At 41.0% G+C, this 17,856-nt stretch overlaps 1 protein-coding gene across 1 annotated transcript in view; it reads left to right on the forward strand.

The window, feature by feature from the left end:
* The first annotated feature begins 429 nt into the window (after nucleotides 1-429).
* LOC144469910 (uncharacterized) overlaps nucleotides 430-17,856 on the forward strand; it is a 46,606-nt gene continuing 29,179 nt past the window's right edge. Inside the window, exons 1-8 of the mRNA XM_078180644.1 lie at nucleotides 430-846; nucleotides 9,254-9,493; nucleotides 10,571-10,701; nucleotides 10,989-11,583; nucleotides 12,012-12,798; nucleotides 13,192-13,269; nucleotides 13,409-13,614; nucleotides 14,557-14,792. Of these exons, the coding sequence (XP_078036770.1) occupies nucleotides 785-846; nucleotides 9,254-9,493; nucleotides 10,571-10,701; nucleotides 10,989-11,583; nucleotides 12,012-12,798; nucleotides 13,192-13,269; nucleotides 13,409-13,614; nucleotides 14,557-14,792 (2,335 nt within the window). The 5' untranslated portion in view covers nucleotides 430-784. The remainder of the gene's footprint in view (nucleotides 847-9,253; nucleotides 9,494-10,570; nucleotides 10,702-10,988; nucleotides 11,584-12,011; nucleotides 12,799-13,191; nucleotides 13,270-13,408; nucleotides 13,615-14,556; nucleotides 14,793-17,856) is intronic.

Consider the following 17,856-nt stretch of genomic DNA (forward strand, 5'->3'; position numbering starts at 1 on the left):
CTTCTGCAAACTCTACAGTAGCAAAACATCGACTGTTTAGGGGCCAAATATAAAGCCCTAAGATTCGCCGATCGAGGAAACAACAAAATACCTCGTAAGACTCGTGTTCGTACACACTCATTCTCATTGGCGGTTATACCATTAACGTAGAACGTAACGTAATAATAATGGCTAGGAACAAATCATTGGCATGAGCGCGGTGCGTGCGTACGGTCGCAGAAACAGAAATAATACGCACCCGTGAGATGCCGGCACGCTATGATGCTCAATATCCGCACAGAAGTCGGCGGCGTGCGTAAGGGGGCCAGGTAGAAGGAACGCGCGTCTCGTCGACGACCGGTGTACGCACACAGAGAGATTTGCCTGTGCACGCGCGTGTCCGAAGACAGGTAAATGGAAAACGGTGTGCGTGCACAGGTAGAGGGAACGGCGGCGAAGGTGCGGCGTGATACCACACGAGACCGCAGTGAGTCGGTCGCAGCCGTGCGTCGCTCTTCGCTGTTTTCCGTTCGACTCGTGGAAAATCTGTGGACGGACACAACCTGTTGCGCTACCGGTCTGCCTGATCCTGTATACATCAGTCGGCTGTAGCCTTGACGGGCGCCAGCCGACGCCGCCACGTATGTGACTGGTGCACGAAATTCCGCTGGCGTTCGCACGTGGACCTATCCGAATCCGCGACAACGAGGAATCCTCGTAGCTGGAGGAACGTCGCCGACGAGGATGTCGATATGTGATCGCTGGTATGTGATCGTGTGCGCATAGTGCTGACTGGCGGGCCACCATGTCGACCACGGACGTGTTCTGCATCGCGCAACAGGGTCCTGCCGCCGAGGAGGAGCAAGGGTAACGTTGTTGCGACGTCCTTCGATTCATCCGTAACGTTTCTGTAACACATCTTTGGAGCACGGTGGTTCGTGGAGCATAAGAGAGTGCATTCCGGCCCAACATACCTCCAAGGGCCGCCATACACACGACCGATCCATGGTTCGTGCCGCTCGTTTACCTGCACGGTTCTTGCAAGCCGGGAGAGACACTTTCGAGCCCACTTACAGTACCTTTTCACCTACAGTTTCTTATCAGAAGCAACATGGCTGATACACAGACATCAGCTGTGGCTGCGGTGACTACTATTTTGTTACACGGTTCAATCGGTTTTTATTACCGGAAGCCTATGAGTAAGCTTTTCAAATGACAATCGGACTGATTTTTCTGAATATAATGATCTTGTAAGAGGCTGTTAGATCGCATTACGCAAGCTATTTGGCTTACGAATGGAGCCGATGTCGCTGTTGAACAATTCGTTCAAAAATCACTTGCATTATTCATGAAGCATTAAATGAAGTCGCTTTGATTTTTGAAGTGAGTTGAAGTTAGAACATGAAACTACTCACCAGTGGATGGAGACGTTTGAAATAGAATTCACGACGGCATATATTTTGTTCGACGTTCGAATAGTTGGAACACGCACGGAAAAATCAATCTGGAGGTGATTGTATTCGTGCCAAACAATCGACGGTACGCACATATATAGTTTAGCGTCTTCAGCGCAACTGCACTCCGTCTTGCATTCAAACATATGAGTGTGCAAGCAAAACGAGCGGCAAGAATCAGCGTGTATGGCAGTCCCATAGTTTCGTGGTCGTTTTCATGCACGATGACGCACGGAAAGTTGTTTTTTTGAAGCGAAATATAGTCTTGCGGATTTAATTTTGTTTTTATAAACGTGGTTCTACAATTAGCATTCTATACACTGCACTGTCGCGATATAGTCCATGGAGAGGGGGGGATAAACTAAATCGAACATAGAATGTATTTTTTGCATAATTTTCCCTCTACTTCTGTCTACTGCTTTAATTCTTAAATCCAGTCGTATGTAGGCGTAAATACTCGCAAAGATTTTCTTCTTCAACTCCCACTCCATACTGGTCTTTCATTCAGTACTTGCTTTATGTTATATTCATGAATCTTCGATAATTACTATAATCGTGCTGATACGTTCACGAACCGCTTTACAAGCTGTCACCTTCTTCTTTCGCGCGTATTTTATTTGTACCTTAAACGTATTTACGCGCTTTTTGTTTCGTACCGTGTTGTGTTGAAGTATTGTGCGGGAATTATACTCTATTACCTAGATGCTAGAGTCGTATATTTTCGTAAACAATTATTAGGAAACTAGCTAGCGAAAATAACGAACGAATAGTTCGTTTATTATATAAAATTATATAAAACCTGCAGTTGTTGCGTATTTTATAAATATTTATAGACCCTGCGCGTCCAATTATACGCTCGCTGGCGCCAGATCGTCTTATCGCGAAAAGAATGCGACCGTGCAATTCTGAAACGTGTTGAAAGGCTAACAAGGTTGGGAGGTGTTCGTTGAAAAATTTTCATTTCGTCAGGGAACAGTGTCGACCGGTCGACGAACAGCGAAAAATGAGAAAAATGACGAAGGGGTATAACCGGATGCGGGGATCAGAAACGACCTTCAAACATATTAAACCAACGATGCCCCATTCGATAGTTTACCGAGAAAAAACATGTTGCACCGAGTTCCAACCCACTATTTCAACGAGAAGGGCAGCTATAGCCAAAAGATTTATTGTTCTACTTTTACTCCCTTTTTCAGCTCTCCATCTTCACTATGTAATCACGTGCGAAATATTCTGAAAGACAATTTGACACTATGCAATCACTAAAGCACATGTTAATAAATTTTCTCAATTCTTTGCTTTGAAATTCTGGTTCTTCTTAATAAAATTTTAATTATTTGAGAAAGTTACAGATTTTATATCAAGGATTTTTTTTTTAATTAATCTCTCAATCGTGTGAAAGGATTAATCGAGCACAAAATGTATTTTCTTTGATAAACTGTCCAACGATTTCCGTCGTTTGTTTAATTTGTACATCCGACTCGGTTGAACTTGATCAATTGTTGCTAATTTCTTCGGATAGCTGCTGATTTTATCGCGCTAATGTAATTATTTTTAGCGCAGCGTATATATCATAGCAGTCATTTACCGCGTTTTAACTGGGCATAAGAGTTCCGGACAATACGAAAACAGGTTTCTCGCGAGCCGGGTCTGGGCACCAGACAGCTCAGTATTCGACAATCGTTCTGCTGGTTTGAGCTCGTCGAGGTTTATCGCCTCGAGCGGGGTAGAAAGTCGACGCAAATCGCTCGGACGAAACGAGGGAGATTCGATGGAGAATGTATCGCTATACATTCGACGCGTTAGGGGAGGTTTCAGATATTATGTCTCATAAAACGTATGAAACTGTGCAGCTAGTTCCTAGAATTACCAATATATAATTCCGTTATTTTGCAATAATAAAAATTAATGTTTACTAGACCAGCTTCCCCTATCTTGGTTCTAATTGAATAATCTACATAACTGTAAATTTGCAGAGAGCTGCAGCCGTTCGAGATTAACAAATTGGCTCGATACGATACAGAGGACGGAGTCGATTAGGCGATCTTCTCGTAGCAGTCGCTATCGATCGGTGTCGGATCTAATTGGAAAATCTCAACAAATAGGAAGCCTGATTTGTTTTCGACGCGTCCGACAGTGTCGGTGCCGCAGATGGCCACGGTTAAATAGAAAATGCAAAAAGCTTTCCTTATACAGGTGATAGCGCGATATTAGACTCGTTCTAGAGAGAGAGAGAGAGAGAGAGAGAGAGAGAGAGACGGAGAGCGAGAGCTTCTCTCGCTCCCTCTTTTTCTCTCAATGTCAATGACTGCTCCCTCAGGCTAGCTGTGACCCTCCGTGTGAACGTGAGTCTCGTCTTTCTGTGTGTCGCAGCAATAATACGCCGAAGCCGAGAGGTACGCCGCTTTCACACGAGAGGCACGCCGAATGTCAGAATGGTTGTCTTTATGGAACTAGCCATATTTGTACTTGGCACTCGCGTGATTGTTCTCTCCGGCGATATTTTTTTTTCTCTCCCCGCCCGGTAAACGACAAGTGGACGAAGAAAACCGTAGACGTAGAGACAAAGATATTGTACCGTTTATCGCGGGCAACTGGTTCTGTTTGCTCAATGGCTTAGCTTCAATTTTCTTATCCCTATTTGCATCTTGCGTGAATGTGGCACGTTTCTCTCCGCTTCGTAAAAATAGTATGTGTCCCATAATTGCTATCAACAGGTGTTGCGTAAACAGAGTTTCATACATTTATCTCCACGATTCGAGTAGATTGTATATAACACACCGTTCTGAAGTTCTTAGTGTCTTTACCGTGTTGTATTTCATTTATTCTTGTCGCAAAAATCTTGGACGCTTAGGTTTGAGGATTTTTATTCCTTTGTCGGCTAGAAGCATGGATAATCGTACTGTTCACGTACCGTTGTGCACCATTGTGACAATATCCAAGGTTGACGGCAATGTATTAAAGCCCTAGACAACTATGGAATCGTACGGTGAATACTACGGAAAAAAGTACCGATTTTATGGGCACTAAACTCTGTCAAGCAGTTGATATGATTATATAATATTTTCTACGGTCGACGTTTATTCCAGTGCAAATGAATTTATTAGGGTTGTAAAAAATACGTTCGCAAACGCGCTGGGAAATAAAAAATTTTGAAATGATGCACGATCCTTCGAGATATACACCTAGAAACACGGAAAAAGAGAAAGCCGAGGTCGTTCGAGAGACAGATAACAGTTCACGAGGAACGCGCGGCTTTAAGGAAAACATCAAATTCCGTGGCTGTCGCAAGAAAAGTTGTCGAATCGCCGATTCAAATAAGCAGTCGATTTACGCGGCATGAATCAGAGTTTTGATCACTGTGAAAATACCGAAATCGAATTGACGTTCAATTAGTTGTAAACGGCCTATTAAAAATCGCTAACAGATATTTCAGTTTTCTGCTGCGGCGTTTTAGCGGTCGTTCGTACAAGAAAATCGAAGAGAAATTTCTTAATGCGGTGAAATATCATTTTAGAATGATCAGAAAGTACTCGGAGTTGACGTGAAAATTGTTAGACGGTGTTAACAAGACCCGTACGCGTAAAGTGACAAGAAACTTTCACGCGATTGAAAAGTTAAAAAGTCACAAACTGGGGTTCAATGAGCGGCCGATCCCGTTAAAAAGTTATGTAAATCTTTACGAAAGCGTTTAATAGAAGTTACGCGAAAGTAAAGATAGAGCCGCGTAATATGGCCATAACATCGTCCGTTCTGTGCAATTACATGCTTTAAAGATCGGTAGCATCCTTTAATTACCGCAGTCGTTTTACTATTTTCTAACACTGTTTAATAAATTGTTTTATCACGGTAAATTTATGTACGAAAATAATTTGCTACTGCTTCAAAGTAGTAGCCACTATAACAAAAAATAGTATACTAAAGAGGCGAGGTACAATTGTTCCAGATTTGCTATAGGGTGCTGAAACGATTTAATTTCAACGGAGGAAACAACGACGAACAAACATTGGAATTTGTATTAATTTAAATAATTCGACGACTGGTACGAAACGGTTCTCGAAGGAACGAATTTTAAACCTTAAGGTTGACTAACGGGACTTCCGGCGTCTGTGCATACCTGTACGGCAAAACGGTGATCGCTGTTGCAATTTCTGAGACCTACGGCGAACATGTATGCGCAGAATGTTCGAGAGGTTCTTGCTGTCGAAAACTGACCTAGCATATTCGATTATTAATTCCAATAATTCTTTATTAACTTTCATATTCCATAGTTTCTTTCCAAGAATATGATTTACAATTTTTATAAGCTATTCTGTTAAAAAATAATTGATTAGATAAGCTTGTCTATAATTATTGTTACGAATAATTTTAATTGCATTACGTTAATGCAATACATTGAATAGCTTTCGAGATTTTCAATTAAATGTTCTCAGACGAGTATTAAAATATTTTTGTCCAATGATTCTCCAGCAAGCTTTCGTTGAACTTATAATGACCCCGCCAGCAGTGTCGACTAATGATTAATAAATCTGACCATTAGTAACTGACTATGATTACCGAGTAATCAGTAATTATGATTAATGAGCGTCTGGAATAATTGCTGTTGTATGTACAGAGATTTCACATTCCGATTTACATTGGCAATAATTTATAATCTAAGGAAAGTAACGTAATTTTTGTATATACATTTTTCTATTTGAAAGCAAAACAACGAAATTCAAAGTTAGATGTTAGAAGCGTTAGAAAATTATTTAAGGGCACTCGCAAAGCAATGTTATGAGGTCTGGAGAAAGCAGGGTTGGTCGAGTGATACCGTTCAGTTGCAAAGACCTTTGTCAGCATCGCCAACACTGGCCGGATAGTTTGCAAATGCTGGAGTTCCAGTCGAGATGGACACTTGAGCCGTGGACACTTTCCCTGGTCAACTTTCCCAGGGAAAGACAATGATATTGCAAGTTTAGATAAAAACGCCTCCTTTATCAGGTAGTTCGAGTAAGATAGACTAATTGATCTGGTGACAGGATTTTAACTACCGATTACCTGATAATTGCTAACATTAAAATTCCATTCTTCCATAGAATATGTCTACAATTCGTGGTACTTATTAATATCCATAAATTTTTGCGGATAAATATTTTACAGAAATTATTACTCTTAAAATGATTAAAATTTTATATTTTAAAATTATTAAAATTACTAAGGAAAGTGAAATAGCACATTAAAAGCTTTTGAAAAGTCGCGACAGAGTGCTCAGTAAAAAGGTTCCTATCGGGGGCATTGCCCCCTATTTTTCGACTACGTGTAGTCAATCACTGCTTCGTAGTCAGCTGACTGTAGTTCAAACTGCGTGCCCCGGAAGTCGAACCATCAATTTTCAACTATTTATATCTCGAATAGAACTCCTCGGTGCGTAAAATGACAGAACTATACGATTCGTATCTGCCTGTATCTATGCGTGTTTCGAATGTTATAGCATTGTTTAATCACATTGTTTACCTAGGAATATCCGGTAATCGATCACGGAGAAACTTTCACGTAGTAATAATTTTTCCACAGATGAAAAACTTGAAGCACAGTAAACGAGAAAATTCTGCTTCGTAAGTTTTATCGTATAGTTGATACTTCATAATTTCTGGCTAATAGATAGAATTAGGCGTTTCCTGTATAACTAGTACCACGCAAGCTGCAATCTTATCCTCTCCCATTTAATGTCTAACTGGATACGTTGGACCTTTTTTAATGCCGTAAAATTAATGCTATTTCATAGTCAATGTATTTAATTATAGCTTCTCTTGAAAATATGTTCAAATATTTTGAATCTGATAAAATATATTTTTATATTCTTTTTCTGATTACAGTTAACTGAAAACTTGGATGTTTTTCTTTTTCTAGAATTCTTAATACTTTCTAATTGATTTTTAACTTGTCTTTGTCAGTGTGGCTACTTTAGTTCACTTTCGTTTCATATATATTACAGACTCTAAGACGATGAGATAGCTTTTTTGTAGCAATCGTTCTACCGCTATTTATCACCGCAATAATGCTATGTTTATGGCAATTGCTGAGTATGAAAAGACGTGGACAACTTGCGTTTGAAGCTTTGTTAATACCAAGTGAGTTGACTAAATTGTATTGGTAAAGTATTTGTCCAATCATGAATTTTTCTTATTAGCAAAATTCCAAAATGAATGTTTCTGGCGCTCTAGCATTCGTCCTTTATTCCAGGTGCTCTCCTACACACCGTTCTCTTTTCCACATTGTCCGCCCTTCACTTTCACTTATTGCCAAATCCTCATCCACCTTGCCTCTATCCTCTTCCCTAATTACTTCACAGTGCCCTTCGTCATTGAACCTTTTCCAAACTTCCCTACCTAAGCAATTCCATTTCCTTATCGTTATCTCGTCGTGCCTCTTCGTTAAATAATTAAAGGTGGACCGTGTAAACGAAAGATACCAGTCTAACGTCAAGAGAAGGATAACCGAATGGTTTTCCGTATCATTACTGGAACAGAACGATCGGGTTTCGTTCTTTTTTTCGTTATTTGCCAGAAGGGGGTAATTCGCGGTGAAATTTCGCTGCGTCGTGTGCTCGTCCGGCAGCTATGTTGCCCGTGTAATGAGCTGATTTTCATCGGCTCGTATCAAATGTACAATTACTCCGAACCCCGCGGAATAATGTTTTACGCGAAATGATAGTGCATCGATGATTTCACGTTCCGCGGAGCACAAGAGAGCCGCGGACAGAAATTTATTGAATGATACCAGCCGCGATTCTTGCTCGCCACTTACGGCCGGTGCAACGATTAATTATTTTAATGGGATGGGAAAACGCATTGTTTCCGCGTTTCGAGGAGCCGAATTACAACGTTACCGCGAAGATGGAGCGGCACGATACGCGGTTCGGCTTCTTGCGCGCCGGATTACTGAAGCGTTGTCATCGCTTTTACTGTTATCGAGGCGCGCACGTGTCATGCGCCGATGCATCGACTGCAGACGCATGAGAATTGTTTTGAAAAATCCGGGACCGCAGTTTAATTGCTCGCGACATTGTTAAACCTTCCCTTAGCAACACTATGCCATTAAAAATATTTGACAGTAATATTTAGAAACGACCATATCTACTAAACTATAGCTAAATAATAAGAAAAAGCACGCTCTGAAATTGATTCATTTAAGTTTACTTTCCTTGCGCCAGACCGGAAAATAAATTACGATATTTACAATACAATCAAGTGCATTTGTTGCTCTTGAATGCTTTGGTGTTGCAAACATTGTATTTTTATTTATTGCCTTCGATTTCTCAGAAAACTGGAGCACATTATTTGTCGAACGTTTACCAATACGTGCGCGAGTTTTTTTTCAAGGAAATCGCTTCGCTCCGTGATATTTATGCGGAAATTGAACGCACGCTACTGTTCGAATACTTTCATTAGTCATTGTATTATTCCTGCATTATTTGCACGATTTTATCGACGCTCTGCTTCCTACAGCTTCGTTACATTGCTGGGAAGGTAATTTGTAGGCGAATACAGACTTGTGTCGTTAGCTTTTGAACTTGTCTGACAATTGTCGAGTCTGCAATTCGTTTTACATTTCCGTGCACGCGTTTGTTTACTTTGCGATAATGCTTTGGTCGCGGTTTTGTTCAGTAGGTATTGCTGATTATTTAACAAAATCTATCTTCCACTAATAAATCTCAATTTGTCTAAGATTACTATTAAGTAAAAGAAATAATACTTATTGTTGAGTTCTCTATTGAATTGTTGATTTCTGTCTATTCGTTTTGGTATATTGTCTAACGCTCGAATAATATTTTGCAGAAGACTGAAGGCCGATCTGCAATTCCTGCGGAGGAGGGGACTCCTAAAGTCGTCCGGCGAGCTATCGTACCAAGGACGCAAATGCACCAGATGCGGCGCGCCGTTCGGAAGATTTTACAACACCGGCGCGAGGTGTACACGCTGCGCCCGTAGAGTTTGCAGACAGTGCCGTATCGAGGTCAGAAGCCTCGCCGATAACAAAGACGTCGAATGGATCTGCAACGTTTGCTACGGAATCGCGTGAGTAACTGCTCCCTTCCCGGCATGAAAGTAACCGAAGGTGTCTCCTCGGCCGATCCGGGAGCATACTTTCGCAGGACAATGGTGGTACAGATCCTGTTGCCGCCGTCAAAATCCGCACCGTAGTCGACCGATTATTTTAGGGACGCGAATCCGCGACCGCGGCGAAGTACCTGCCACCATGGAAACACGATACTCGTCTCGCGATTAAGTATTGATACTCTGCTCGGTGTGAAGTGAACGAAAACAAAAAAGAACTTTTCGAGAGCGTGCGAAATTGGTTCTCGAGGTGGTCGGTGTTATGATTTTTTGTTTCGGTATGTGGCTGTGTCCGGCTTATGGGGACGCGGAAAACACCGTGCTGCGTTCTGAGAATGGTATTACAAAAATATTATTGCATTCGAGTTGTGTTTATTTACATTAGAATTATCAGTGTTTCAAATTGATTTTGTCCAGTGTTTAAATTGAATTATTTTGCCGAGTGTTCAAATTGAATTATGTTACGCCTACAATGCGTGAAGTGAAATTCTTTTAAATTGCGACAGTTTTCCTTGTGGCTACTGGTATACTCATTCTAATGGACTGTTTCCGCAGAAATTGTAGTGACGGATGACACTGTAAATAGAATCGACTGAACACGTTCGTGGAAACTTTACGCAGTTGATTTCCAATTCCTATATGTTCAGACTTTATAGAAGATTTTGTGTTGACCTATCACAACTCGAGTTACTGTTAAGAAGAAGCTCCTTTCTTGTTTTTGGAAGCTGAAATATAATCTTTTATCTTTTTCTGTCTTCGAGATAATAGAAAAGGAGTTGGAATTATTTATATTCGTAGTTATATGTTGCGAAACGGTACTGCAAGAATATCAGTTCGATAGAATACGCCGAGTGCACGTAGAGTCCTAGATACAAAGAGGAACCCAGGCAAGCGGGACTTGAACTCGTGATCTCGAGAATCGAGATCCGCCCCGCGATCCAGGTCCCAGCACCGTGCCTAATCCTCCACGAGCCACGCTTAGATGGCTTAGGCGAACCGAATGTAATAACGCTAATCTCGCAATATTTCTGTCTTCAGGGAACTAAATGCCACCACGGGAAATTGGACGTACGAAACTGCGGTGTGCAAAGGGTCCATAAACGGAAAAGCTTCGGTGTCCCCTGTCGAATTATTGAAGCACAGCATTCGACGTGCTTGGACCATTAATAGTAAGTTCGGAACAATTATTTATAAATCCTATGAATAAATCAAAATTTATTAATTCCTAAAATTGTAGAAAAATTATAAGAAATAGAAATATTTTGCAATTTGAGATTCTAAACTCACTGGACATTATTTTATTATAATTAAAAATGATTTAATTGTTAGATAGTTTATTTTATGGTGAAATAAGTGTAACAGTTTCCAATAATAAGGTTCCAGTCTGCGAGACCGGAACCTTCCTTGAAGGTCCTTTTACGGCAAGGGTGTGATAAAAGTTCTGTTCGGTATGCAGGTCCACCCACACGCTGGTCCGCGGGGAGAAAATCGTCGGAGCTGCGAATCTACCGGAGCTTGCCGTCGCGTCGCCAGGAATATCGGAATATCATCGACGAGAACGAAATCGTCAAACCCGCGATCGGCGAATTGCTGAGCTCGTATCAGGAGGAAGGGCAGGTGGACTGTTACGGTTCCGCAAAGGACGTGGCAATTACGCCGGATAATTCCGCGCTGCGAGTCGACACGAACGAACGAACGAACACACGATGCGCGGAAAAATCGTCGTGCATTCTGGAGGGAGACGTGCCATCATCCGCCGATGCCATAAAACCGAAGAAATTCGACCGATTTGTCGCAACGACCGGCAGTAAAACGAAGGCTGACGAGAAGGAGGAGTCCTCCGGAAATAATCAGGAGCATGGCACGCCGAAGCTCTCGTTGATAAAGCCACCGAGGATCTTGTCGAAGTTTATCTCGCCGGATATTAAGTTCGGCCAGTCAAAGCATAGCGAAAGAAAATCGAGTATACCCATATTCCGGAGGAGTTCGAAGGAGTTCGAGGACATTAGGAGCCCGCAGGAGTCGACGAAACGTTCCCTTATACCGCAAAGGTATCTTTCTTTGCATATCTAGACGTCAATCTATGAAATGGTTAGATATAGGAATTGTAAATGTAGTCAGTACAATTATTATAGGTTTGTTAATGTAATTGGTAAACTGCGAGCATAATAATTGCAGTTAGTAGACCGTCAGAGATCTACGAAAAATGTTAATAATTTTTGTCAATATACAGAACGAATTTTTGTTACATTATTAAATTACATTTGTCAAGAAAGATGGAAACATGAAATTTTAACTTGCAATTAACTTTTTCCATTAAGGGTGATTTGTCACTGATTAATTTTGCTCCTTATAAGTCACAGAGTTTACACTGATACAGTACAGGATTTATATCTACCCTTATCTTATTGCAATTAGGTTAGAGAAACATGAGCGGCTATAATACTTTAAACTAAAACGAGCCGATAATTTGTTACAGATACAGGAGCAGCACGGACGATCTACGGCGGAGCCGGGAGGACATCAGCGTGCCCAGCCTGATCCCAAAATTGTTATCACCACGCAACAAGGAGGACAAGCTGAAGCGTCACGACAGTAAGGACGATATAAGGTTCGGAGGGAAGCTGAGCCGCAAGAACTCGAAGGAGGAGGTGAGAGGCAGCCCGTTTCAGCCGGGAAACAAGGAGGACTGTAAACACGGTATTAGACTGTTCCGACGGGACAACAGCCGCGAGGACGTGGGCAGGAACAGCGGGGGGAATTCCAATGGAAACGCCACGGGCGTCGCTGCAAAAGGAAAGCAAGATGGCAAAGAGGAGGAGCGCGTGGGTGTCTCTTCGAGACCAAAGTCGACGGTGCAAGAACAGGCCAGGACTAAAGTGGTGCTGGCTAGAGAAGACAGGGAGACGTTTGACGAGAAGTGGCCGCGGAACGAGGAGGAATGCGTAAATGTAAGAGAGAATGACAGAGTGAAACCCGAACCGGATACCAAGGAAAAGATCATGCTCGACGTCGTTGCTGCCGAAGAGAAGCTGTTCAAGCAAGGTGTTAAGAAGAGTGACAAGGCGAAGAAGATCGAGGAGCAGGAGGATCAGATAGATCAGGAATATCAAGATGAAGAAGGGTATAAAGACGTCGAATCTACCAAGGAAACCGACGATTCCGAGTTCGATCACGTTGATGCCGATTGCATTGATTTAAGGGAGAATGAGAAGAAAATTGCTGCGGATCTTTTCCAGGAGAAGAAGTCTGAAGATTTCCAAATGGTTAGTCAATTATTATTTTTGAATCTAAAAGGTCTATTAATCGTTGATATATAGATTTATATTAAAACGTGTTTGATAAGACTCAGAGAATTTAATATTTTGTGAAAGAGTCATACTAGCAAATCATTCGGAACTGTTGAGTAAGAGATTACTCATTGAGGCCATGCTAGACCGCATGTGTTATGAAGTCTTCCTAAGACTACATTATTCAGGCATTGTAGTTTGCACTTAATGGACAGTGTATATTTATGCATATGTAGTCATTGCTTTTGTTGTGCAAGATACTGTAATCAGATATTATAATTGTTAACCAATCGTATAACAATACAAAGCACGTCATTATTAAAAGAGAGAACATTCTTTCTAATTATCATGGTCATTCGTGTGATGCAGATGCGGCGAAAATTTTCCAAGGAGGAATTTTCCAACCCTGACGACACGGACGAGACCACGAATAAACGATGCTCCAGTGTAAGTATTTATGACAACAGGTTCAGGCTTTTCCTCGCTTCGGATTAGACAGATCAACTACAGTTTGTCGTAGTTATTTTGTACCTGCCTGTATAACATTTGCTCGTCCATCATGTAAATACAGATATATTTCTTGCAGCACCTGTCGCCCGAGGCGAGTCCATTGAGCACGCGATCGTCGAGGTATAGTCCACGAGAGAGCGAAAGCGAACCAACTCCAGCTCTTCCCAGGAAAGCAGGTGACTCCAGCTTCGCCTCGCAAAGGATACGCGATACCATTACAAGGACTAGAAGAGAATCGAACAGCAGTGCCAGATACGAGAGCAGCGGTAGCGAGAGCGTGAGGTGCGGATTGGTTAAAATAGTAAAGTTACATCGTAGCTAGACTGTGACTAAAATCCAATAATTCGATTTGTGCAGACTGTCGTTTAACACTTAAACCTAAAATATCCTCGTTGCATTTAACGATACAAAGAATATCCAAAGACTAAATGTTTGCATCAGGTAGACAATTATTATAATGAAGGAAATTTCTCGTAAAAGGAAAGTACAAATTAACCTAGCCGTTGTTATTCTAAAAAATGGGCCTGCGTTACGATAATCGTAAAGAAAAGGTTTTCCCAATACCCCGTAAATTGCTTCCCAGGTGTAGATAGTTCCTAGGGTTATAAAATTTTATTGCAATGCATTATCCAACCCTACACCGACCCAGCTAATCGCTTTACGGTACAGATCCCACTGGAAAATCCATTTCGAATGAGTCACATTTCGGTTTTCGTTTTGGAATCTTACATAAAGATAGTTTCAGCAAGAAACGCGCACGGTCCGTCGAGATAAGTTGCGCGGCGTTGTGCATCATTTGCATTTTCTAATCTGTGAAATTGTGTACCGGTAGAAGGTGGAAGCGCCACGAAAAATGTATGATAAATCATTTATAATATATTCACGTGCGACATCAGAGGAAAATTTAGCCTGTATATATATTTAATATTAATTTTTACACTAAATCAGTATTAAAAAAAAGCCAATATAATAAATAAGTACATTTCATAATCGGCAATTTTCCACTAGTTTGCCTGAGGCTTAAATTGCAATAACTAGCGTAATGAGATTACTTGATTTTCTGGTTTGACGACACGATGTCAACCGAGCTTGAAATCGCAAAAAGGTCATTCTTGAAGTAATCGAAGCATTAGAATATTTTCAAAAAAGTTGTAACTATATTTTTTATTCGATTCATATATTTTGTATTCAGTTTATATATTTTTATTAATTTTCCTTGATCAGATTGAGCGAGACCGGTCTTCACGGCTACCTGGATCTGGAGAGAAAAGTGAAGTTCTTCGGCGGTGCCGGAAGTGGTGTCGTGTCGTCGGCTATCGGAAGCGACGAAATAGTGCAACGTGATAGTGCAACAAGTGCGGGGGAGGACGAGCCGCACAATGACAATCATGGAAGAACGGGTCTTGCCTCTTCCCAGGGAAGGAGCGTGTTACGTAGAAGAAGGCAATTCGATGCCCAAGGTACGTCAGAGAATAGGTTTTACGCTCGCGTTGTCTTCATTAGCCCGCGTACAGCAAGTCCTCTCGCATGCAAGTGCAATGACTCACGCGTCTATGTGTTTCGCATCACGTTCGATTATCCACACTAGACATTAAACTGCGGATGTTTATGCTAATTTATAGTTACATTGGCTAGCCAGCGCGTCGAAATAGCATGCAACACAGTATCGAGCATGCTAATGAATTCATAGATCCCTCTCTCCTGATCTATAAATCAGACTTTTCGTCTTCGCTCAAATGTCATACTTGATAAGCATGCTCTCGTTTATTCGACAACCGAATCTTAGAACACCATAAGCAATTTCATTGCAAATATTTTATTTTTCCCCTTTATTTTAACAATATAAATTGACTTTTTCGTTAGCATCTGCATTTGATGAATTTCGATTGCCTTGTCAGGTCTCTCAAATAAAACATATTTTCATACCTCGATGTTAAGCAGACTTTTATCATATCTACAGATAAAATTAAAAAGAGCAACTGATTTTGTTTTCAAAAAGATTGGCAAAAATCATGAAATTATCGAATTAAGGAAAAGTAAAAGTAAAAGGTATTAATATGTGAAAAGAAATTCACGTGTTCACACAGGGTAGGAAAATCAGTCGATTAGGATTAAACGGAATATGAATAATTGTTCGTACGCGTGTAAGAGAAAGTTATTCGTTTCCTCGCACGTGAACATGCACTTGAGAAATATGAGGTCTGAATTGCGCCGAGGACAGATGAAAATTGTACGCAGGTAAATAGAACCCGAGTTTCCTCGGGCATCCTCTTCTATCTGTGTCAACCTTGCTCCGAGTATTCAGCACCCAGAACAAGGGCCACAAATTTCACGCCACTTGAGAATCTTCGGTGAAGATTTCTCCAATGTTTCCCACAGACCCCGATGCTTGGGAAACGTTTTTATGCTATCTGTTACTTTAACGATATTTCTTTTGTCGTAGCATACTTTTACCATGCTTCGCGGTTTTATCGAATTCTTTAGTTTCTCGCTTCTGGAGAAATATTTGCCAGCTTCAATTTTGCTCTATTTCCAATGAAAAAATTTACAAACTAGATTGTTTAATATTTTATAGCGTTTATCGTTTTTACCATTGCATTATTTTTAGATCGAGGAAGAAATAAAGTTGGGAAACGCGAGGGTTAATGGTTAATTTAAATTAGATATCTGATATTCGAGTCATGTGTTCTGTTAAGCGTAGCCCGCGAAGACGCGCAACGGTATAAAAATTAACAGAGACACATGGCTCTCGGGGGGCGATAAAACTTATCGATTTCTGAAACCCATTCGATGTTGGTTCGTACGAAACCAGTTAGCGTTCCCCGTGAAACCCGCGAACAACGGAACAGTATTATCGGCGCCGCGAGCACAGCATGTTGCACGATACCGCCGCGGTATCGGTGTGTTTGAACACGAAATCGGCGATAACGAGTCTGGTATATAATTTAAAAAAACGTTTCACGTTGCACGTGTCGGAAACAGCTAATCAGCATAAATAGGTCAATCCGGAAACAAATGACGTTTATCAACGCGGAATAAACGCGAAACGCCAGGCTCGGAAACACTTTGACAGCCGGTCGCGCCGGTAAACGAGATTACGATGTTTCGGAAGCAAACATACGCGTTTCGACATTATGAATTCTGGGTAAACTATGGCGACGAAAATTGAATCTGTGCGATACTTTCATAGTTAGTATGTTACGATTTTTAGGCTCTGAGCTTCCTTTTTTTTTTATTAATTTTATGTATGGATTATTAAGACAGTGACAGCGAAATTTTATTAAATCCTAAAATAGTAGAAGTATTTCTGGAACGTTCAATTTTAATTTTCAAATAAAGTTACATAAAGTTTTCAATACCAACATTTTCGACATTTTCGTGGCTGAAACCTAAAATTATGCAAAGGCGAGCGCACAGAAACGTTTCGCGATTTTCAAAGGTGATGATAACAACAAAAAAAAATGTCAAAAGCTAATGGGAAAGCGGGTGCCCACACGCCCGGTTATCGGCAAAAGGGTTAATCGACCATTGTTTCAGAACAGCGAGGTCGTATTTTCTGACACAGATATCTCTATCCTATCGAACAAATATGGACGGAAGAAGAATATGCGAACTGTTGACCACGGTCTTTGTGTCCATGTATTTCCTACTTTTCTACGGCGCGTTCGTTGTTGTTCTTTATTTTCTGTGGACTGGAAAGTGAAGTGATTATTCAGTCGCGGCTGATTCGAAGGTGAGAGAACACACGCCGCCGTCGTTCTTTATTTTGTTATCAATCTGGTAACTTCCAAAAGGTGTAGCTTAGCTGCAATGACGTAATTTTTAGTGAATTGTAAAGTGAAACGTTTTTTAAGAAGCCACTGACGTAAATTCCTTTATTGTTATGGTTGTATCCTTTGCTGTTTTACTGAGAGTGTATTGCAAAAAATTGTGTCTGTTGACATTGTGACATTGTCTTAATCAAAATAACATAGTAATCTTGACTATTCACAAACTTATACAATTCTGAATTAAAGTCATCGTTTTTTAAATATATTTTTAATACGTTAAGGAAATAAGAAAAAATCCATGTTAAAAATTAATAAAAATTTTGCTTCATTCGAACTAGCCTTTTACCCACGTGTTCTAGAATACTTTATTAAACCACGGACAAATTTATTTCTCGAAGATTCGAAACCATACCGCTCTCTCGGCGAATTATGATTTTTCCAAGCCAACCCAGCTCCGTGAATCACACATTTCGGTCTCGGTCGCTGCGCGTCTCTATCACCTGAAAAGAAAAATAGCGGATTCCTTGGTGCACCTGATACATAGTGTAATTAATTATGGCGGCCATGTTGAATTTGGTCCCATAGCGGAGGCGCGCGCGCGGGGGGGAACAGGTGAACGAGCAGGTGAGACGAAGCGAAACAGCATGGAAATAATAGTGTAACGACGTTCTCTGTTTCGGCTTGTGGTTCGACAACATGCGACGCTTATACACGGTGTCGCGATTTTTTCCCCGATTTGCCGGAAAAATCGACG

The sequence above is a fragment of the Augochlora pura genome, chromosome 1, assembly GCF_028453695.1.
Source record: "Augochlora pura isolate Apur16 chromosome 1, APUR_v2.2.1, whole genome shotgun sequence".
Lineage (NCBI taxonomy): Eukaryota > Metazoa > Arthropoda > Insecta > Hymenoptera > Halictidae > Augochlora > Augochlora pura.